The sequence below is a fragment of the Phoxinus phoxinus genome (assembly GCF_949152265.1).
Source record: "Phoxinus phoxinus genome assembly, chromosome: 2".
NCBI lineage: Eukaryota > Metazoa > Chordata > Actinopteri > Cypriniformes > Leuciscidae > Phoxinus > Phoxinus phoxinus.
The window spans coordinates 984,772-1,007,271 of NC_136877.1; the positions used below are offsets into that span (position 1 = coordinate 984,772).

Consider the following 22,500-nt stretch of genomic DNA (forward strand, 5'->3'; position numbering starts at 1 on the left):
ATTTATGCAAAAATGCAGTTTTATTGATCAATAATAGACATTATAAAATGTAGCCTAAAAGGCATAAGAAGCTATACAAGTCAAGAAATAAAGTAAGTTAAACGATAAAATGGGAGGCATAGAAATAATGTGCATTGATTTAGGATGATGACAAGCATTTGGAGAAACAAGAAATTCAAGAATGCGCGTCACCCTGTTCTGCTTGTCTGGCCGCAGTAAAAACACACGTGACGTCCCGAACGCGTCATGAACGCGGAACCGAGCGGGTCCTTATATTCCCCCAGACTCCAGTCTGTCACGTGAGGAAGCGCAACACTTCTAATGTAAATGAAACATGACCCGCTTCTTCTGCCTCGCGTGTGTTTTCACGCTCGCCGATTCCGTGTTTTCTGGAGCACCGGTAAAAACGAACGATAGACCAATAATCGGTGAGTTGAAAAGTTGTTTTAAAAATACTGTGCATGAGAGCGTTTTAAACCACTGTATTCTCTTTAAACTTTAAACCTGTTGTCCAGGTGTTCTCGCGCAGGAAGTGTTTCACGCGACGCCTCACAGAAACGCGTACATCGCGGCGTCTTACGTCAAGTTCCTGGAGTCCGCGGGCGCGCGCGTGGTTCCGGTGATGTGAGTTTTTGATTGATTGATTGATTGATTGATTCATTGATCACTTTATTATCCGTTAATTTTTTTATTTTTTTTGCCTGTGTTTCAACATGCGTAACTTACACACAAAGAACCAACAATGTACATACATATAAAAACTAGGGCTGTCAAAAGATTAATCGTGATCAATCGCATCCAAAATAAAAGTTTGTGTTTGCATAATGTGTGTGTACTGTGTATAATTATTATGTATAAATACACACACATTCATGTATATATTTAAGAAATATTTGCATTTATTTACTGTATATACATTTATATAATTTATATATATATATATATATATATATATATATATATATGAATATATATATATATATATATATATATATATATATATAAATATTTTATATATAAATATACCCATTTTTTCTTAAAAATATACATGATTGTGTGTGTTTTTATATATATATATATATATATATATATATATATAAATAATTATACACAGTACACACACGTATATTATGCAAACACAAACTTTTATTTTGGATGCGATTAATCACGATTAATTTTTTGACAGCCCTAAAAAAACACATAAAATAAAAATAAAAAAGGTTCAAACCGCATGACTTGTTGATTGTATTGGGTTTATAAGCGGTTCGCTGTCCTCAGTTCTAGTGTCCTGCATACAATATGTATACAACAATGTGAAACTTTTAATAAATGGTAATTTAATTGTTTTCCACATTGATCAAATACACTGAAGCCAATTAAGTCATGTGAACAGCTTACACACGAGGTCATATTTCTGATGTGAGATTATAAATGAAGAAACATATATTTACATTAGTTTTGTACATGTTTTAATTAAAGTTATGTTACGTTGCTGTCACATAACCTCACCATAAAGCTTTTTCATTTAGAAAATGGTGTCATCATCACAGAAATATATATATAAAAAGATTTGTATAAAATATATGGCCAAATTTGGCTTTTTCTCTTGGTATATAAAATAACATTGCAACTAATAAGGAGCCATTTGTCCGCCGATTACATACAAGCTCCTCGGCGCCGCGTTTGCGGGACTCATGTTCGCGCTGCTGGGGATTTAAAAAAAGTGACGTGAATGGAAGGGCGGCGCCTATGGCAAGCCGTTTTAGCTTTTATTCATTTCCAGGATATGAATTCTTGATATCAACAATTACATTTTAGATATCAAAAAATGTAAGGTAAGGTAAAGGTCAAGGTAACTTTATTATTATCCCCGAGGGGCAATTTAGATTACAGCCAGCAGTAACAACAAATATATTAATCAAACAACAACAATAAACACAATCACAGAAAGACATAAATTATACTTGAATTCACCGGGTATTGTTAACAATTGTGATAACCGTCGGGATAAATGACCTTTTTAATCTATTTGTTCTGCATCGCGGCAGACTATATCTGCGCCCGGATGGCAGCAGCATAAATTCATCCCACAAGGGATGACTGGGGTCAGCCAAGATGGCTCTCGCCTTCTTCAAGGATCTGACCTTATACAGGTCATGTAGGTCATTTAAGGGTGTGCCAACAATTTTGCTGCATACCTTCACGATACCTTGCATGCGATTTTTCTGTTTAATAGAAAGTGACCCGTGCCAACAGATAAAAGAGAAAGTAAGAACAGATTCAATAAAACAGGAATAAAACATTTCCATAAAAACAGTGTCAACATTAAAACAATTGTTGATATCAAGAATTCATTCAAGAATTTGTGTGTGTGTGTGTGTGGGTGTGTGTGTGTGTGTGTGGGTGTGGGTGGGTGGGTGGGTGTGTGTGTGTGTGTGTGTGGGTGTGTGTGTGTGTGTGTGGGTGTGGGTGGGTGGGTGGGTGTGTGTGTGTGTGTGTGTGTGTGTGTGTGTGTGTGTGTGTGTGGGTGTGTGTGTGTGTGTGTGTGTGTGTGTGTGTGTGTGTGTGTGTGTGTGTGTGAGGCAGAGCGGCGGAGAGATGCGACAGAGTTGTGAAATTGCAGGCGCGGCTCGAAATGGCTGTTATTTCCAATAGCGTAGCATATTTTAAACTAATCGGTTAACCGGTTTCAACCGTTTTTTTTCATTTTATCTAATGAATAAGTACTAGTACCTGAAGAATAAGCACTAGTACCTAAAGAATAAGCACTAGTATCTAATGAATAAGCACTAGTATCTAAAGAATAAGCACTAGTACCTAAAGAATAAGCACTAGTATCTAAAGAATAAGCACTAGTATCTAAAGAATAAGCACTAGTACCTAAAGAATAAGTACTAGTACTTAATGGAATAGATACTAGTATCTAAAAAATAAGTACTAGTAGCATGAAAATAGATACTAGTAGGCTTAAATGATTAAATGTTAAAACGGCTTGCCATATTGTTACTAGTAAATCTAATTCCTGATATCAATAACTATAATTTTAACTAGTGAAAATTGAATTGTTGATATCCAGAATTCATATCCTGGAAATGAATAAAAGCTAAAACGGCTTGCCATAGGCGCCGGCTGTGTGTGTGTGTGTGTGTGTGAGGCAGAGCGGCGGAGAGATGCGACAGAGTTGCGAAATTGCAGGCGCGGCTCGAAATGGCTGTTATTTCCAATAGTGTAGCATATTTTAAACTAATCGGTTAACCGGTTTCAACCGGCTAATGAGGCTCGGTGGTCGGTCAAGAATTGTTTTAGTGTTGGCCATCCCTAAGCTGTGTGTGTGTCACTAGACAGAGGCGAGGAGACCCCAGGCGAGGGAGGGTTGAGGAGCCGTGGGGGTCCTCAGTTCTGCCCTCTGGGGAGGGTGTTTAGTTAGTTTAGTTTATTAACTAAAGGTGTTTAGAGAATGCTTTGATGAGGACATTATAAGACTCCAGAAAGAACACTATCTGGGTCTCACTTCTGCCGGCTAACTGGTCTGTTGAGGCTGGGTTTCCCCTCGGCCTGCAGCTGGACTGTGTGGCGAGAATGGGAACTATTCCTGCAAGAATAAATGTATATTTTCTTTTAAATACAATTTGAATCTTGACGTCTCTTTTGCCTGGGAATGCTGCGTTTGTTAAATATTGTTTTTGCCACAACAGTCCGAAATCACACGCTTCCCTGCTATATATATATATACTTTAAAAGTAGTGTGTCTGATTTCACACAGTACTCATAAAACTGAGTGTGTGTATGATGGACATTTAGCCCACTATCCCATGATTATGACATAACGAATGTAGTACATCAAAATTTCATTCATATTTCATAAAAACATACTTTTTAAACGTCTACTCCAGAAAGTGTGTGCTTTGGGACGCAGCCAGTGTTGTTCAGATCGTGTGCTGCTAATCAGAAGATTATTTCATACGCATGTTGTGTGTAAACTGCTCGACACGGAAGCTTTCTAATGTAGTTTATTGTCATGTTCTGTAGGATCAACAGGACTGAAGAAGAGTACACACGGCTGTTCAAATCCATAAACGGGTGAGTAAATCTGGTGTACAGTAAATCTGTGTTAAAGACGTGATTACAGTGAGGAATCGCGGACTCTCTCCGGAGGCTTAAAGTGCTGGAACTTGAGTTTTTGACATTTAAGTCCTGGAAAACCCTTAAACTTTTGTTTTTTAAACACAAATTCAATATTTTCAGGCAATATTAACACTTAAACCCCATTATACCTTTTTTTGATACCAAGTACGCCAACATTATAATATAAAATATTATTTATTGGACAATAATAGCCATTAGAAACTTTGTATTTAATATATATTATTAAATATGTTGTAAGTTGTATTTTGGATACCTTATATCTGTAATTTGAGTTTAAAAAATCCTGAAGATATTGTTTTTTAAGTGAGATCTCTGATTGTGGTCCTTGAAAACCAAAAAAGTAGTGCTTGGAAGTCCTGGAATTTCTCTCTCTCTCTCAATATACATATACAAACATATAGATAAATATTAGGGGAAAAAACATTTCCATATTATACATTATACATCACAATAAAAAAATAAATAAAAAAAGAATAAATAACGTATATTTCCTCTGTCTAGAGTCCTGTTCCCAGGAGGCAGAGTCAGTTTAAAATCGTCCGGATATTCCAGAGCTGCCGCCATCTTCTACAGACTCGCTCTCGAGGTTTGTGTCAGTTTCGCACTCTGTTTATACAATACACAATGTTTTTTATACAATTACAAATGTCATTTTTCAGTGCAGTATCTAGGGATTCGTTTTTGTAATCAGGCCTTAAAAAATTATATAAAAACTTTACTTCGATTTATCGGCCAATATATCGGTTATCGGCTTTCAAAATATAAGAATTATTGGTTATCGGCTTTCAAATATAAAGAATTATCGGCTTTCAAAATATAAGAATTATCAGTTATCGGCTTTCAAAATATAAAGAATTATCGGTTATCGGCTTTCAAAATATAAGAATTATCAGTTATCGGCTTTCAAATATAAAGAATTATCGGTTATCGGCTTTCAAAATATAAGAATTATCAGTTATCGGCTTTCAAAATATAAAGAATTATCGGTTATCGGCTTTCAAATATAAAGAATTATCGGTTATCGGCTTTCAAAATATAAGAATTATCAGTTATCGGCTTTCAAATATAAAGAATTATCGGTTATCGGCTTTCAAAATATAAAGAATTATCGGTTATCGGCTTTCAAATATAAAGAATTATCGGTTATCGGCTTTCAAATATAAAGAATTATCGGTTATCGGCTTTCAAAATACAAGAAGTATCAGTTATCGGCTTTCAAATATAATAATTATCGGTTATCGGCTTTCAAATATAAAGAATTATCGGTTATCGGCTTTCAAAATATAAGAATTATCAGTTATCGGCTTTCAAATATAAAGAATTATCAGTTTTCGCCTTTTAAATATAAGAATTATCAGTTATTGGCTTTCAAAATATAAGAATTATCGGTTATCGGCTTTCAAAATATAAGAATTATCAGTTATCGGCTTTCAAATATAAAGAATTATCGGTTATTGGCTTTCAAAATATACGAATTATCGGTTATCGGCTTTCAAATATAAAGAATTATCAGTTATCGGCTTTCAAAATATAAGAATTATCGGTTATCGGCTTTCAAATATAAAGAATTATTGGTTATCGGCTTTCAAAATATAAGAATTATCAGTTATCGGCTTTCAAAATATAAAGAATTATCGGTTATCGGCTTTCAAATATAAAGAATTATCGGTTATCGGCTTTCAAAATATAAGAATTATCAGTTATCGGCTTTCAAATATAAAGAATTATCGGTTATCGGCTTTCAAAATATAAAGAATTATCGGTTATCGGCTTTCAAATATAAAGAATTATCGGTTATCGGCTTTCAAATATAAAGAATTATCGGTTATCGGCTTTCAAAATACAAGAATTATCAGTTATCGGCTTTCAAATATAATAATTATCGGTTATCGGCTTTCAAATATAAAGAATTATCGGTTATCGGCTTTCAAAATATAAGAATTATCAGTTATCGGCTTTCAAATATAAAGAATTATCAGTTTTCGCCTTTTAAATATAAGAATTATCAGTTATTGGCTTTCAAAATATAAGAATTATCGGTTATCGGCTTTCAAAATATACGAATTATCAGTTATCGGCTTTCAAATATAAAGAATTATCGGTTATCGGCTTTCAAAATATACGAATTATCGGTTATCGGCTTTCAAATATAAAGAATTATCGGTTATCGGCTTTCAAAATATACGAATTATCAGTTATCGGCTTTCAAATATAAAGAATTATCGGTTATCGGCTTTCAAAATATACGAATTATCAGTTATCGGCTTTCAAATATAAAGAATTATCAGTTTTCGCCTTTTAAATATAAGAATTATCAGTTATTGGCTTTCAAAATATAAGAATTATCGGTTATCGGCTTTCAAAATATACGAATTATCAGTTATCGGCTTTCAAATATAAAGAATTATCGGTTATCGGCTTTCAAAATATACGAATTATCGGTTATCGGCTTTCAAATATAAAGAATTATCGGTTATCGGCTTTCAAAATATAAGAATTATCGGTTATCGGCTTTCAAATATAAAGAATTATTGGTTATCGGCTTTCAAAATATAAGAATTATCAGTTATCGGCTTTCAAATATAAAGAATTATCGGTTATCGGCTTTCAAAATATACGAATTATCAGTTATCGGCTTACAAATATAAAGAATTATCGGTTATCGGCTTTCAAATATAAAGAATTATCGGTTATCGGCTTTCAAAATATAAGAATTATCAGTTATCGGCTTTTAAATATAAAGAATTATTGGTTATCGGCTTTCAAAATATAAGAATTATCAGTTATCGGCTTTCAAATATAAAGATTTATCGGTTATCGGCTTTCAAAATATAAGAATTGTCAGTTATCGGCTTTCAAATATAAAGATTTATCGGTTATCGGCTTTCAAAATATAATTATCAGTTATCAGCATCAAATAGAAAGAATTATCGGTATCGGCCAAAATGTTGATATCGGTGCATCTCTACAGTATCTCTGTGTGTTAACAGGCCAATTCAAACGGGGATTATTTCCCAGTATGGGGAACCTGTTTAGGGTTCGAGATGCTCACACTGCTAACCAGCGGCCAGTTGCTGCTGTCCCGCACTGACACCAAAGGAGTCGCTCTGCCACTGGACTTCACCGACGGTGAGAACAACACCGGATAAAGTTACATAATGGTTCATGTTCATTATCAGTTTACTTCCAGTGTCACAAAAATGGATTTCTAGCTTGTTACTCGATGATGTACAGTGAAGTCGTTACCATGCTACGGCTAGTGTTAATTACTCAGAAAAGTGATGAATATTTTTGGTTTCCAAATAAGTGAGCTTGTTAAGTCTTGATGTTGTTATGATGATGAATGTAAGTAGTGGTTTGATGCGGTTTAGATGCCAGAGACGGTCGACTGTTCAGAGGGTTTCCCGAGGAGCTTCTGAAATCTCTGGCAACCGAGCGGCTCACAGAAAACTCCCATCAGTGGAGTCTCACGACTGAGGTAACGTCATTACTGAGACCCTTCGTCTCTGGCTCCCGATTAAAGGTGCAGTGTGTAATATTCAGGAGGATCTGTTGGCGGAAATGCAATATCATAAACATAACTATGTTTTCAGTGGTGTATAAAAACCGTTATGTTTTTATTAACTTAGAATGAGCATTTCTCTCGACACACACTGCGGGTCCGCTTACATCGACATGTTTCTACGGTGGCCCTGAACGGACAAACGCGTTTCGTCATTATGTTGTTCTGCGAGTTAAAGTCAGCGAATAAAACACTGACACAATGATGAACAAGCAACAATAATGTTCACAAAAAAACACACGATTTTTTTCGGTCAAAAATGTTGTTTTCGTAAATGTTTTTGTGTTTTCTAACTTGTTCATTTGTTTTTAGTCTTTCCATTGTGTTTATAAATGTGTTTAGTTTTCGGAATTGTGGTTTGTGTTGCGCTTCTCGGCCGCCGTAGAAATGACTGAAGAACTGACTTTATTTGTTAGTGACAGCGCCCCCTACTGTACAACAGTGATAACATGCTGGAAACTTCAGTCCAAGAGTTAAAACTGCAACTTCCACAGACATTAGTACAGACACATCTCTCGTGATGAACGTTCAGGTCCGACTCTTCTTGCTTCTGCTGGATGAAGTGAAATGAGGTGTTTGTTCCAGAACTTCACGAAGAGCGAGCGGCTGAGGAGCTTCTACAGGGTGTTGAGCACAAACTCGGACGGGCAGAGCGAGTTCGTCTCCACGCTGGAAGGTGAGGAGAACAAGCAGACGTATATTCTTCTGGTCACTGCCAGTCACGAGTTCGGGATCGCCTCCATTTTTAATCTTTTTGAAAGAAGTCTATGGAAGTGTTTTTGAAAGAAAAAAGCTTGTTGAATTGCACTACTATTGCATTAATAACCCTGCTTGCATTTGAATGTTGTATTTTTAGGGCTGGCATCAAACATGGTCGTATATTATATTTCAATTCAAAACATTTCACTTCCAAAATGTTCATTCTGTTTAAAAATACATCCGACGGGCAATTTTCAGTCCATTTTATTTCCCTTTACAAATTCAGTGGTTCAAATTCGACAGAAAATTCAACATTTGTCATCCGGGAACGGCAGGAATATCAGTCGATTACGGATGAATAATCTCCAGCTGTTAGTCTCCTCACCAGCAGGAGGCGCTAGCGGCGGTCGATGAAGAGAACTATAGAGCCACGGCTCACCAGGCCATTCAACAACAACAAAACAGTAATATTGTTCAATATGATGACATTTTAAAGTTCAGTGTCACATGATCCTCCAGAAATCAGTGTAATACGATGATCTGATGATCGAGACACAGTTATGATTATTATCAGTGTTGAACGCAGTTATTAACAGTTTATTTCAGGATTCTCTGATGAATAGAAAGTTCTAAAGAACAGTGTTTATCAGAAATATAATCTTCTGTAACATTAAACACACCGTTCAGAAGTTTGGGGTCAGTAAGAAAAACATTTATTTTTAAAGGAATGAAAGAAATTAATACTTTTATATGATTCAAGAACGCATTAAATTGATCAAAAGTGACAGTAAAGACATTTATAATGTTACAGAAGATTATATTTCAGATTAATGCTGTTCTTTAGAACTTTCTATTCATCAGAGAATCCTGAAATAAACTGTAAATAACCGTTTCCAACATTAATAATAATCATAACTGTGTCTTGATCATCAGATCATCATATTATCCTGATTTCTGGAGGATCATGTGACACTGAAGACTGGAGTAATGATGATAAATTCAGCTTTGATCACAGGAATAAATTACACTTTACTATATATTCACATAGAAAACTGATGATTTACATTATAATAATATTTCACAATATTACTGTTTTTTTAAAAATTATTATTAAATAAATGCAGGCTTGGTGAGCAGAAGACTTCTTTAAAAAAGCATTAAACATCTTCCCGATCCCGAACGTTTGGTAGTGTCCACTATATCTGGTGTGTGTGTGTGTGTGTGTGCAGCGTATGACTTCCCCATCTACGCGACTCAGTGGCACCCGGAGAAGAATGCGTTCGAGTGGAGCCGTCCCTGTATCCCGCACTCGCCCGCAGCCGTGGAGACCGGCTTCTACTCCGCACTCTTCTTCGTCAGCGAGGGTAAGATGACCACATGACTCGTATACGTATACTTTTTTTGTATACGTTTTCTTAAATGTAATGTATAAATATGCATATGAGGCGTTATCTAATTAAATATGCACCAATTTGTATACTTCTAGAAGAAAAATCCGAACAAAGTCAAGTTGAAAATTTTTGTTTCTTTTTATGTTCAGGAGAAGCTGGAAAAATGAGAATATGGTGCAAAAGTTCATTTATTTCAGTAATTCAACCTAAAAGCTGAAACTAATATATTATATAGACTCATTACATGCAGAGTGAGATATTTCAAGCCTTTATTTGTTATAATTTTGATGATTATGGCTTATAGATTATGAAAACCCCAAAGTCAAAATTAGAATATTGTGAAAAGGTTTCCATAATCTGTACGCCATAAACATCAAATTAAATTAACTTTTGCACCATATTCACATTTTCCAGTTCCTCCTATATATATATATATTTAGGGCTGTCAAAAGATTAATCGTGATTAATCGCATCCAAAATAAAAGTTTGTGTTTCCATAATATATGTGTGTGTACTGTGTAGAATTATTATGTATAAATACACACACATTCATGTATATATTTAAGGAATAATTGCATTTATATACTGTATATACATTTATATAATTTATATTATATATAAATATTTGATATATAAATAACTAATTTTTCTTAAATATATACATGATTGTGTGTGTTTTTATATATATATAAATAATTATACACAGTACACACACATATATTATGGAAACACAAACTTTTATTTTGGATGCGATTAATCACGATTAATCTTTTGACAGCCCTAAATATATATATATATTAGTCAAAGTTTTTACAGAGATTTTGGATTTCTCTTTTTATCATAAATCAGAAAATAGTCAACAGACAAAAATAAATACATTTTTAGGAATAAAATGTTGTATAAAATCAGGAAAATGACATATGAACAAACCCTGTGTGAAATCCCTCAGAATATAAATGAGAATAAAACTGAAGTGTGTGTGTGTGTGTGTCTGTGTGTGTGTGTGTGTGTGTGTGTGTGTGTGCGCGCGTGTGTGTCTGTGTGTGTGTGTGTGTGTGTTCTGTCCACTAATCTGAAAAAAACACTTCATGAAAAGCCAAACGATCTCAAACTTGACAGATGCCAGTCGTGTCTCGTGTGATGCGATGAATGAACACATTATGAATAACAGGATGATTATGATGAATAAGTTTCCTCTTCCGTAGCGAGGAAGAGTTGGCACAGTTTCCCGAGTGTGGAGGAAGAGGAGAAGGCCTTGATCTATCGCCACACGCCGGAGTTCACCGGGACGCTCACCCCCTTCCAGCAGATCTACTTCTTCGATTAGGGAAATCTGTATTAATGGCATTATTATTATTATTATTAATTTACAAACTGGAGCTGCACATTCTCCCACTGTGATGTGAAGATGATCAATCAAACTCAATTATAACGGAGATCATGTTTTAATAATTCACAACACAAACATTTGCCATGTAAACAAACATGTACATATACAAAAAAAAAATCATGTATAATCTGTAGTGTTAATAAAACATGTGCGCTGATGAAAACATTTCCAGAAAAAATACAGAATAAATCATTATGCAAAATACAATGACATATTCACTTCTTTTGACTCATTCTTGACCTCAATAGTTTCTACGGCTGGAAAAAGGCACGAAGTGATGATGTTTTATCTCTTAATGATCATTTATGTATTCATAAGCACACGCATACACAAACTTTAACCCACAACATACAGTGCAATGCTCAATCATATCTATAACTTTATAAAAAAGTGACTTAAGTCTCAGTTTTTCTGTTAGAAACAGCAAATGCAGCTTTCTCATATTCTGATCTCTTATTCTCCCGTAACCGTGTGTAGATTAACCCTTCAATCGAACATAATCTTTCATAAACACATCCTTCTGAAACATGATTGCAAATCATATTTGCTTTACATAATTAATATCTTGAATATTAGATGATTATGTTCTCATGTTACGCACAACTCAAAACAATATGATTCATAGAACTTATACATTCACACTGCCTTGGAAATTTGTGGTTTATGAAAACGAGCGCTCTGATTGGCTGTTGACCTGGTCTTCGAGCTCTGTGATTGGCTGTTATCCTCTATATGGGTGAGAGAGTCTGGCTCTGTGATTGGCTGTTGACCTACACTTCGAGCTCTGTGATTGGCTGTTGAGCTACTCTTCGAGCTCTGTGATTGGCTGTTATCTTCTATATGGGTGAGAGAGTCTGCCTCTGTGATAGGCTGTTGGCTGTTGACCTACTCTTCGAGCTCTGTGATTGGCTGTTGACCTACACTTCGAGCTCTGTGATTGGCTGTTGACCTACTCTTCGAGCTCTGTGATTGGCTGTTGACCTACTCTTCGAGCTCTGTGATTGGCTGTTGACCTACTCTTCGAGCTCTGTGATTGGCTGTTGACCTGCTCTTCGAGCTCTGTGATTGGCTGTTATCCTCTATATGGGTGAGAGAGTCTGGCTCTGTGATTGGCTGTTGACCTACTCTTCGAGCTCTGTGATTGGCTGTTGACCTGCTCTTCGAGCTCTGTGATTGGCTGTTGTGCTCTATATGGGTGAGAGAGTCTGCCTCTGTGATTGGCTGTTGACCTACTCTTCGAGCTCTGTGATTGGCTGTTGACCTACTCTTCGAGCTCTGTGATTGGCTGTTGACCTACTCTTCGAGCTCTGTGATTGGCTGTTGACCTACTCTTCGAGCTCTGTGATTGGCTGTTGACCTACTCTTCGAGCTCTGTGATTGGCTGTTGACCTGCTCTTCGAGCTCTGTGATTGGCTGTTATCCTCTATATGGGTGAGAGAGTCTGGCTCTGTGATTGGCTGTTGACCTACTCTTCGAGCTCTGTGATTGGCTGTTGCCTGTTGACCTACTCTTCGAGCTCTGTGATTGGCTGTTATCCTCTATATGGGTGAGAGAGTCTGCCTCTGTGATTGGCTGAGCTCGGGGTGCCAGACGTCCACGATGAAGATGAGTCTGAACTTTCTGCCTCCTGCCAGACTTCGTGCTCGAACGAGTCGTCAAATATTAATACTTTTCCTTCTTCCCACTCTTCCCAATTTGTGTTCACATTTGCTGCTTGGTAAGTGTTCAAATAGTAGGTTTTTATTACGGCCACCGTAAAACATGCGCGTGCTCGGGAATCATTAGAGCATCGATTGTAGCTATTATTACATGTATAATTTTGGAAATAAAAAATTAAATTAATAAAACACACGGTTAAAATAGTAAAAGCAAAACGCTCTAGGTCTCAATGTGAAGCTTAACCATTTATGATGATCTCATACCTGTTATTTTTTTGGTTTTTATTATTATTTTTTTTATTTATTTCTCTTTACTTGTATATTTATTTTATATTTTGCACTTTATAGTTATACAATTTCTTTCAGAGAAACTTTATTACGGTTTCGAAATAATGCGATTCGACGAGATTTCACTAATATTTTCAGTTCCGTTTGTTTGCGAGTTGTCTCAAAGACACGCCCACATCAGGGGAATATCATGAATATTCAATAGGCGCCACCCGGTGGAACCGAATATGTCAAGAACTGAATATATTGCATCACCTGTCACTCAATATACAATAAATAAATATATTTTTCAATATGTATTTTATGATCAGAAAAACTATAGTAAGAAGAAGCCGTGGTTTTCAGTGACAATCTTTGAAATAATTGTAAACAACGTGTCAACGGGACTTGTTTATTTTTATAAAAAGTTTTCATGAACTAATAATCACACAGGCAGAGGTCACGTGAGTGTTTTACAGCGGCTTAACCAATCGTGATCAAGGAGCGGAAATATTATTATTTTTAAACAGAAAATCCCTTTTAATCACTTTACTGTATGAAGTTATTAACGGTTGAACACAGATTTCAAAATAATAATAAAAAAATCGTTGATTGTTATTGTTATTTCTCCACGGCAGCGTGACAGAGATATGTCCCTCGATCACGTGGTTCTTCCTCTGATTCCGAGCATTTCCGTGTTTACATGCCCGGATCCCTCATGGCTTTCATCACGAAGAAGGACCGCGCTAAAGAAAGGTACTGTCACACTTCACCTCACTCAGGTGTGCATTCCTTCAGCCTGTTTTCCCTCAGGTCCGCGCAGTTTAACTCTCTGACTTCTGGCCTGTTGTGTCACTCGAGCTCGCGGGTCAAAGCCTCATAAACAGGCCAGTCAACGGACTAATGCTAGCATATTTGTGCGTTTCTTGAAGTAAACACTTAATTTTGACCTTTATTAACACTTTCTTAGCATGTATATGTATAGAGAGAGAGAGAGAGAGAGAGAGAGCGGTGTCCAGTTTATTTGTTTATTTCTAGCAGTAAAGTTAAAGTTAAGACACGCTTTGTGTTTAGATGTTAGCTGAGCAGAATACGTCTTTGTTTTGACCTTAATTTAGTGGCGAACTCTCAATATTTTGATAGAAAAGCAGTCTTGAAAAATATGAATGTCAACTGTTGAAGTCTTTCGATGTCACGTGACCTCTGTCTCAGTAATTATTCATTTGTTTACTTTTCGTCAGGCAAGACTGTCTATAATTGCTTTCATTAAAGTCACCATGAAATCAAAATTGACCTTTTTTTTTTTTTAAATGTTGCAGTGTTTATTATTAAATAATTTTTCGTGCTCATCACTATTGAATTTTCTGAATCATAACATTAAAAACTTTTTGAATCATACACATTTAGAAAATCGGACAAAAATGCAAAGGCATAAGACTGTAAACTTAAAGTGTGTATGTCAGGTTACATTTTTTTTTTAGATATATTAAATAAGGGTTAGATGTCTGAGTGAAAATGTAATTAGCATTAAAATTATTACTGTAACTGCCCTGCAATAAGATTTATAGCCATTTCTGTCAAGGTCATATTTTTAAAACAAGGGCTGAGCTGTGACGTCATACAAGGGAGTCGCGCCAACAAAGTTCTATTGAAGTATGGAGAGTTTTGAGTCTGAGGAGATCCAAAATCCCCCTCAAACCTATACGATGGCCCACAGCCATACAATTTTGAGCCTCCCAGGCGGGAGACAGATGAGGAGCCAAACAGAAATGTAAATAATTCATATCGAAGAAACATAAATATCTGGTGTGAAGAAGAACCAGTGGAGAGTTGGTCAGGTGTCTGGTAGTATAGGCATAACTTAGCGGTGGAACGGTACATGTATTCGTATTGAACCGAAACGGTACGGTGCTTGAAAGGTTCGGTGCTTGAATATACACGGAGAATACACGGTATGAAAATAAATAAAACTCGCGTGCAAATTAATTCATGCGGAACTAACGTTGGCTTACTGTTATACGCGGGTTATTTAGGGACACCTAATCTGTAGCTCCGCCTTAGCTCTGAAGCTCCGTGGCTATAATGAACAGCCTGCGGTGTCAATATTGCAATGCTGGAATATGTGTGTGTGTGTGTGTGTGTGTGTGTGTGTGTGTGTGTGTGTGTGTGTGTGTGTGTGTGTGTGTGTGAGAGTGAGAGAGAGTGAGAGAGTGAGAGAGTGAGAGAGTGAGAGAGTGAGAGAGAGACGCGGGCGCGATCGACTGCTTCACCGTAGGCACCGCATCAGCTACCAGTCTCACTCGGGTTTTAAATCCCATTTTATAACTCATGAGATCTCCAACCGCGTAGTCCTTCTCAGTGAAATGGGCGCTGCAAATGACCGAAGTCTTGGATACCGAGGCAGCACTGAAGTCAGCGCGTTTGGTCCGAACAAAGTTGACCCAGGCACGGAACACAGTGGAGTCTGTGAACGGTTTTAACTGTGTTTTTGCACACAGCACAAACGCAGTAATTCACCATCGTGAAAATACGCCTGCGTATACTAACTACCTAACTTAAATAACTAACTAAATAACTAAATAAATGTCCTAATCACTAATTCTCTCGCTCTATCACTCGTACAATTATCAACACAGCTCAGCGAGCTTGGGAGACGTCTCCCTGTTATGACGTCAAACGATTCGTTTGGGGGGATGGGCAGTTTTAAGTGAGGACTGAAAATAACGAACTTTTTCATCTTATATTCTGCCTTTAGGAATCGAAAAACATACAAAACAATACATCAACTTGTCAAACGTGTATTTCCCCTCACTATTTTGTGTCAATCATAATTAAAAATTGAACCTGACATACACACTTTAACGGCTTTAGTGAGGGAAAGAACTACAATCCCATGAAGCATTGCGAACAGCGTAATTGATGGAGAAATTATATTTTATACACAATATACACAAATATTCAAGTATTTTGAGAGCGCAAGGATAAGGTCTCGATTACATCATTCAGGAGTGGGCGGAGCTAAAGAGCTCTTTTTGCCGCTTTTTTCGACTCTCTGATTGGTGGAACTTTCTCTACAGCATTATGGGTAATGTAGTTTTTCATCATGAAATCCTCCGTTAAACACAATGGCTTGATGGCTTCAACAGGAGTTTCCCTATGGAGAAAATGAATGGAGTTTTTACCAGAAAATAAAGACTGTATATATTACTGTATGTGTAATTAATATTAAATTAATTTGTAACATCGTTATTTCCTCTCTTGCCTCATCCAGCTTCAGACGCTTGTCATGTTCTCATGTTTCTGTGCAGATTCTCGCTGTTGTTGCTGGATCTGGAGGAACATTATTTTGAACAACACACTGCTTATAATCTGACCGACAGCAGTCCCGAGGCGAGCCGGTGAGAGAACTCTCTGAGGACTCAACTCGATCATTAATGAGTGAATGCACGAGGTTTGCAGAATACCACACTGAGAGAGTCTCCAGAAGAGCCAGTTCCTCGATAGCACTTGTTGTGTCGGACTGGAAAACAGGAATCGACTTGTTTCTTGATTGATTTACTGTTCTTCAGGAATCAAATGTCCTGCGATTTGGGACTTCACTCGTTTCATTACTGGATGAATCAGCGTTTTTGAACGAATCTTTTCAATGAAAGCCAATAACCAATAATTCTTTATATTTGAAAGCCAATAACCAATAATTCTGTATATTTGAAACCCGATAACCGATAATTATTGGTTATAAAGAATTATCGGTTATCGGCTTTCAAATATAAAGAATTATCGGTTATCGGCTTTCAAATATAAAGAATTATTGGTTATTGGCTTTCAAATGTAAAGAATTATCGGTTATCGGCTTTCAAATATAAAGAATTATCGGTTATCGGCTTTCAAATGTAAAGAATTATCAGTTATCGGCTTTCAAATATAAAGAATTATTGGTTATTGGCTTTCAAATGTAAAGAATTATCGGTTAACGGCTTTCAAATATAAAGAATTATTGGTTATTGGCTTTCAAATATAAAGAATTATCGGTTATCGGCTTTCAAATATAAAGAATTATTGGTTATTGGCTTTCAAATGTAAAGAATTATCGGTTAACGGCTTTCAAATATAAAGAATTATTGGTTATTGGCTTTCAAATGTAAAGAATTATCGGTTAACGGCTTTCAAATATAAAGAATTATCGGTTAACGGCTTTCAAATGTAAAGAATTATCGGTTAACGGCTTTCAAATATAAAGAATTATCGGTTAACGGCTTTCAAATATAAAGAATTATCGGTTAACGGCTTTCAAATATAAAGAATTATCGGTTATCGGGTTTCAAATATAAAGAATTATTGGTTATTGGCTTTCAAATATAAAGAATTATTGGTTATCGGGTTTCAAATGTAAAGAATTATCGGCTTTCGGTATCGGCCAAAATGTTCATATTGGTGCATCCCTATTACATTTGAAACTTACTTTATGACTGTTAAAAAAGTATGTTGTGTGTAGTATGAATGTAAACATGTTTTGTGTTTTCTCCTACTAATAAAGCTAACGAATGGAAACTGTCTTCTGTGATGTTCAACACGCTAATCTCAGGAAATTTAGTTAATGACTTTTAAATCTGTTTGTTTCAACACAGACGAACCAGCGGCTCATTAAAAATCTGCTCTAAATCAGTGATCTTCGAAGCTGATGATGCGAAGGAGCCTATTTTAAAGGTATAATCTTCGTATTATTATCACGTTTCGCTGTTATGCTTTCATTTCTACAGTAATAAAACCTCTTTCCTGCAGATTCCCCTGAAAGACTGCGAAGGAATCTCGGCGCTGGAGGAACCGACACACAACCCGTTTATAGAGTAAGGCTGAGAACAACGACTCGATCACTTCTTCTGCTGTGCAGACCTTAATCATTATCTTTCTTTCTTTCTAACGCGTGTTTGCAGAAGTAAACCTGCCTGTATTCTTATAGAAACCAAGCAGGTGAGTGCGTCTCGGTTTCACTTCACTCTTTAATATCTGCAAAAGTTTCAATATTTAACCCTTTCTTGTCAGATTTATCTAATTAAAGAAGAAAATGCGGTTGCTCCATATAAATACGAAAGGGTGAGTTCATTTGTGTGTAAGAAAAGTTTGTTTTTAGTGTTGACACATTTCATAAACTTATTTATTATAATATATTTGTATTAATTGTTGCACGTTAGGGAGAAAGAAAGCTCACGTTCCAGTTGGAGGCATCCAGTAAAACGGAGGATGTTGTTCAGATGTTGTTACAGGTTTGCCTTTTTCTTTCTCTTGAGATCTGTGGATTTTCGTTTTAACCCTTTAACTGTCACCTTCCCGCTCTTTTTTTGTATCACATATTTTACTAATCATCATAAATCATGTATCATAAAAAAAAAATCATCCTGTGAAACCCGTTTTGAAATTGGACGTTGTGCTACCATGGAAACGGTACTCTATATTATTTTATCTGGCTCCTCCCCTAGTGGGCGTCATCAGGTTTCATATTACAACGTTTATTTTAACTACTTTATAATCAAAACCCTTTTCTAATCTTGACAAAACGCATATCGTCAGAAAGGTCTGAGTCTCAAGGTTCCAAATTATGCGACTATTTATTCATAGAAGTGATATTGTTAATATGTTACAGGAAAATGCATAAAACAAAATTCAATGGAATGCGTGTCACCCGGTGGATATTTTTGGTACAGCGCCTTAACAAAATCTCATAGGAACTTTAATATTTGTGATTTCAACTTCAAATTTGGAACACAGCTTGGTTAGACATACGGCTTTGATTTTATAGTAACTTTATAGTAAAAATTATTTATTAAAATATACATTTTGTATTTTTCACTCAGCAATAATCTGCTGAGTGTCTTCTTTAAAGGAGAACTCCGGTCAATTTTAACATTGAGCTCAATTTTTTGTAAATTTGGAGTGCTGTCAATACAGAGAACAACGACAAGAATCGGTGTTGCCTACACCGTGTTATCCTATTTTTAACATTTGCACCCTGTTGACTTGAATGGGGTCTAATTTTAAACCTGCTTTTATTTCTCTTATCATCCTTGATGTGTCATACAAGTGCCCAGCCATGTTGAGTGATTCCTTCAGAGTGAACACGAGTGAATCTGACTGCAGTAGATGTGAAAGATATTAATAAAAATGTTATATCAGCCAGTGCACAGACCTGTATTTACTTCCTGTTTTCGGTCGAAGTCCAAAGTAGTCGATTGTCGATTTCACGCGCGTGATCATAGTAACTAAACATATGCGCGTGAACTCGACAATCGACTCTGAAGGAATCCCTCAACATGGCTGGGCACATTTTAAAAAGAGGATAACACGGTGTAGGCAACACCGATTCTTGTCGTTGTTCTCTGTATTGACAGCACTCCAAATTTACTAAAAATTGAGCTCAATGTTAAAATTGACCGGAGTTCTCCTTTAAAGTCTAATTCCAAATCATTCATGAATTACAACCATTTTATTTTGTACAGTGATTTTCATGTCTATTCTCATACAGTAACATGTTAATAACTTCTGTTCTTACAGTTGCACAGAGCGTCGTGTCTGGATAAACTGGGCGACCAGACGGCAATGGTCAGTACTATCAAATACATTTCCAAACGTAATTATTTGCTTCCTTTTTTGAGATCTGTGTGTGATCTGTGTGTGATCTGTGTGTGATCTGTGTGTGATCTGTGTGTGATCTGTGTGTGATCTGATCTGTGTGTGTTTCTGCTGAAGATTGCTGCTATATTGCAGTCCCGGTTGGCAAGAACATGTTTTGATAAGAACGGGTAAGAGATTATTCATTCCTCCAGTTATTGATGATCTCAGAGTAGAAATATGTATTTGCCATATCCACAGGTTACCGTATTCAGATTGTTTGCAGTTGTGAATATAAAGCTTGTAGGGATGCACCGATATGAACATTTAGGCCGATACCGATAACCGATAATTCTTTGTTTAAATGCCGATAACCGATATATTGGCCGATAAATAAAAACATTTATGTAATTTTCTAGAGCCTGATTTCAAAAACAAAAGTCTCATTAAGACCCACGTCCCAAACACACAATTATGATGTTCTCATTATGATTTCACGGCATGACAGACTTGCGCTTTACTGTATTTTCCTTTTTTAAAAGTAATTGCAATCATAATTCAAGCAAACATCATGTTGAACAGTGCGTGTCTGGAGTCTGCGCTCACACCAAACGCCAATAGAGCGTCAAATGTGCATATATCGCGTCTGAGTATCACTTGAACATTTTGAATGCATTCGCGCGTTTAAAGCGAAATGGACGTGCGTAAAAAGCAAGCGTTTGTAGCGAAATTGACGCGCGTCCGAGGCGAAATCCGCTTCTTGTGGGAGGGGCCAGTGCAGGCGGTTCTGTTTGCAAGAAAGGCAGCGAAATGTAAAAATACTACTGTTATTGTGTCACGAAATGTAGTTTTAAGAGTTGTTCAGTCGAGAATGTAGTTGTTTAAAGCTCAAATCTGTGGTTTGTTTATAAAGATAGCGCCTATTTTAAAAATTGTGATCTGAGGTTTCGGAGTTGTGAGATCCAGGCGATCAGCGGCGCTCAGCGGCGCTCAGCGCTCATGTAACCCGCCTGACCTCGGCTAGTCCTCCTGACGTCTGCCGCTGGTAAACCAGACATGTTTAAATTCACAATCTATAGCTTCGGTTCTATTATATGAAACATATAAGTTAAAATACATTAATGACTCGTTATAACGAAGGTCAAACAACTTCTTTAATTAGCGTTATGTGAGTTTTTCTTCATCTCACTCAGAAATGTGGCCTACGACTGCAAGTGTTCAGTGTCACATTCATAGTTAACATCTGAACAATGCCATTCCTTCTTTCACGTGGGCATTTAGTCATATTACAAAATCATTTATTGAGGCCAAACATATAAAATGACATTATAATCTGAAAAGCAGGCCTGACCCCGTTTATCACGTCACTTCACCACGTGACAGCAGCAAGCAGGCTCCTGATTGGTTAACGCGGCGCGAATTGACACCAAAGTAAAAAAATTTCAAGTCGGGCATCAGACGTGAATTTGCGTCAAACGCGTATATGCACAAAGCACCACTCACACGTGTCGCGCCAGACGCTCAATTCGCCTAATTCGTGCATCAATTCGCGTCATTCGCGCAAACTGGACGGGGGAATGAGGCGACTTCGCGTCTACAGGACCTCCAGACGCACGTAAACATGTCTTTACATTGACTTAACATTGAAATCACTCGCGCCAGACGCTCTATTCCTATCAGGAGGAGATAATACATTATTTATCGGCTTTAATATATCGGTACCGATATGGTGGCCGATATATCGTGCATCCCTACTCATTAAATTCAAGTTTCAAGTTTAATTATTTTATAAAGCACATTTAAAACAGTCACAAGACTGTCCAAAGTGCTGTACAAGACAAATAAATACATATCCTAAATATACACACTTTAATACACACAAATATAATATAATATACACATGTAAGAAAAATTTGTGTAAAAAAAAATAAAAAATCAATACCCCAGAAAAAAACAAATACGTTTTTAAATGAGACTTACAAATGGTTGAAACTGAAAAGCGTGTGTTCTCTCTGTGGCGGTCAGCTTGCAGGACGTGAGCGAGCGCCTGCACATGGAGTGTGTGGCGGAGACGGTTTCTCCTCTGGTGACGAACGCGGGTCACGTGTGCATCACCGATCGCAGTCTCTACTTCCAGCCTCTGAACGGCTATCCGGTGCGTCTCCTCCTCCTGTGTGACACGAGTGTCTGTGTGTGTGTTCATTACGCTGTGTGTGGAATTTTTAACCTAAATTCACACAGATTTATAACCTAATCTTCCTTGCATGCAGATTCATTTTTGTAAACATTTTTTTAAGAACAATTGTTTCAAACATTAATGCACTTTAAAAAGTGAACGTTATTTAATTTCAATAAAAGATGTGATGCTTGATTTGGTTTATATGATTGCGCCCTCTTGTGGGCTTAGAAGACAACACTGTACTAAGTTCCTCTAACATTAAGTACCGGTATTGCCTTCCGAATTCGACTATAATTCAATGCTAATATTTAAGACAGTTAAATCTTTTCAGCCATTTTGACAGTCCTTCTCTGGTTCTTGTGTGTGTTTCTGTGTTCCTGAAAGGATTCAGTGGTTCAGATCGAGTTACACAGCGTGAGACGCATCTACAAACGCAGACACGGACTGAGGCCTTTGGTGAGCGATGAGACTCATTCTTCTATCCGTTCTTCAGTTTTGTGTCTGTTATTTACCGTGTGTGTGTGTGTGTGTGTGTGTGTGTGTGTGTGTGTGTGTGTGTGTGTGTGTGTGTGTGAGATCAGGGCCTGGAGGTGTTTTGCACA

At 36.7% G+C, this 22,500-nt stretch overlaps 3 protein-coding genes across 4 annotated transcripts in view; 2 read left to right on the plus strand and 1 right to left on the minus strand.

Moving 5' to 3' along the window:
• ggh (gamma-glutamyl hydrolase (conjugase, folylpolygammaglutamyl hydrolase)) overlaps positions 1–290 on the minus strand; it is a 12,988-nt gene extending 12,698 nt beyond the window's left edge. The window contains exon 1 of the mRNA XM_079637500.1: positions 193–290. Within this exon, the coding sequence (XP_079493626.1) occupies positions 193–248 (56 nt within the window). The 5' untranslated portion in view covers positions 249–290. The remainder of the gene's footprint in view (positions 1–192) is intronic.
• Positions 291–11,431, plus strand: LOC307011602 (gamma-glutamyl hydrolase-like). Its single transcript, XM_079637489.1, has 9 exons — positions 291–428; positions 516–624; positions 4,030–4,080; positions 4,648–4,732; positions 7,137–7,275; positions 7,518–7,624; positions 8,294–8,384; positions 9,637–9,771; positions 11,004–11,431. Exons 1-9 carry the CDS (start codon positions 335–337, stop codon positions 11,123–11,125), a joined length of 933 nt encoding a protein of 310 aa, XP_079493615.1. The 5' UTR covers positions 291–334; the 3' UTR covers positions 11,126–11,431.
• Positions 11,432–13,718: 2,287 nt separating this feature from the next.
• The window catches only part of nsmaf (neutral sphingomyelinase (N-SMase) activation associated factor), a 38,427-nt gene continuing 29,645 nt past the window's right edge, over positions 13,719–22,500 (plus strand). For both annotated transcript variants that reach the window (XM_079583900.1, XM_079583901.1), the window contains exons 1-12: positions 13,719–13,869; positions 16,422–16,511; positions 17,742–17,820; positions 17,896–17,960; positions 18,048–18,084; positions 18,157–18,207; positions 18,306–18,377; positions 19,663–19,710; positions 19,858–19,910; positions 21,745–21,874; positions 22,283–22,354; positions 22,480–22,500. The exon at positions 22,480–22,500 is cut by the window's right edge and continues 88 nt beyond it. In XM_079583900.1, coding sequence (XP_079440026.1) covers positions 13,817–13,869; positions 16,422–16,511; positions 17,742–17,820; positions 17,896–17,960; positions 18,048–18,084; positions 18,157–18,207; positions 18,306–18,377; positions 19,663–19,710; positions 19,858–19,910; positions 21,745–21,874; positions 22,283–22,354; positions 22,480–22,500 — 771 coding nt within the window. In that variant the 5' untranslated portion in view covers positions 13,719–13,816. The remainder of the gene's footprint in view (positions 13,870–16,421; positions 16,512–17,741; positions 17,821–17,895; positions 17,961–18,047; positions 18,085–18,156; positions 18,208–18,305; positions 18,378–19,662; positions 19,711–19,857; positions 19,911–21,744; positions 21,875–22,282; positions 22,355–22,479) is intronic.

Excerpts from the sequence above, each read along its gene's own strand:
- LOC307011602 (XM_079637489.1), top strand. The coding sequence starts at position 335 with ATGACCCGCTTCTTCTGCCTCGCGTGTGTTTTCACGCTCGCCGATTCC. Across the intron at positions 4,081-4,647 it reads CTGTTCAAATCCATAAACGG|AGTCCTGTTCCCAGGAGGCA; the intron begins GTGAGTAAATCT and ends TCCTCTGTCTAG. Across the intron at positions 7,276-7,517 it reads GCCACTGGACTTCACCGACG|ATGCCAGAGACGGTCGACTG; the intron begins GTGAGAACAACA and ends GATGCGGTTTAG.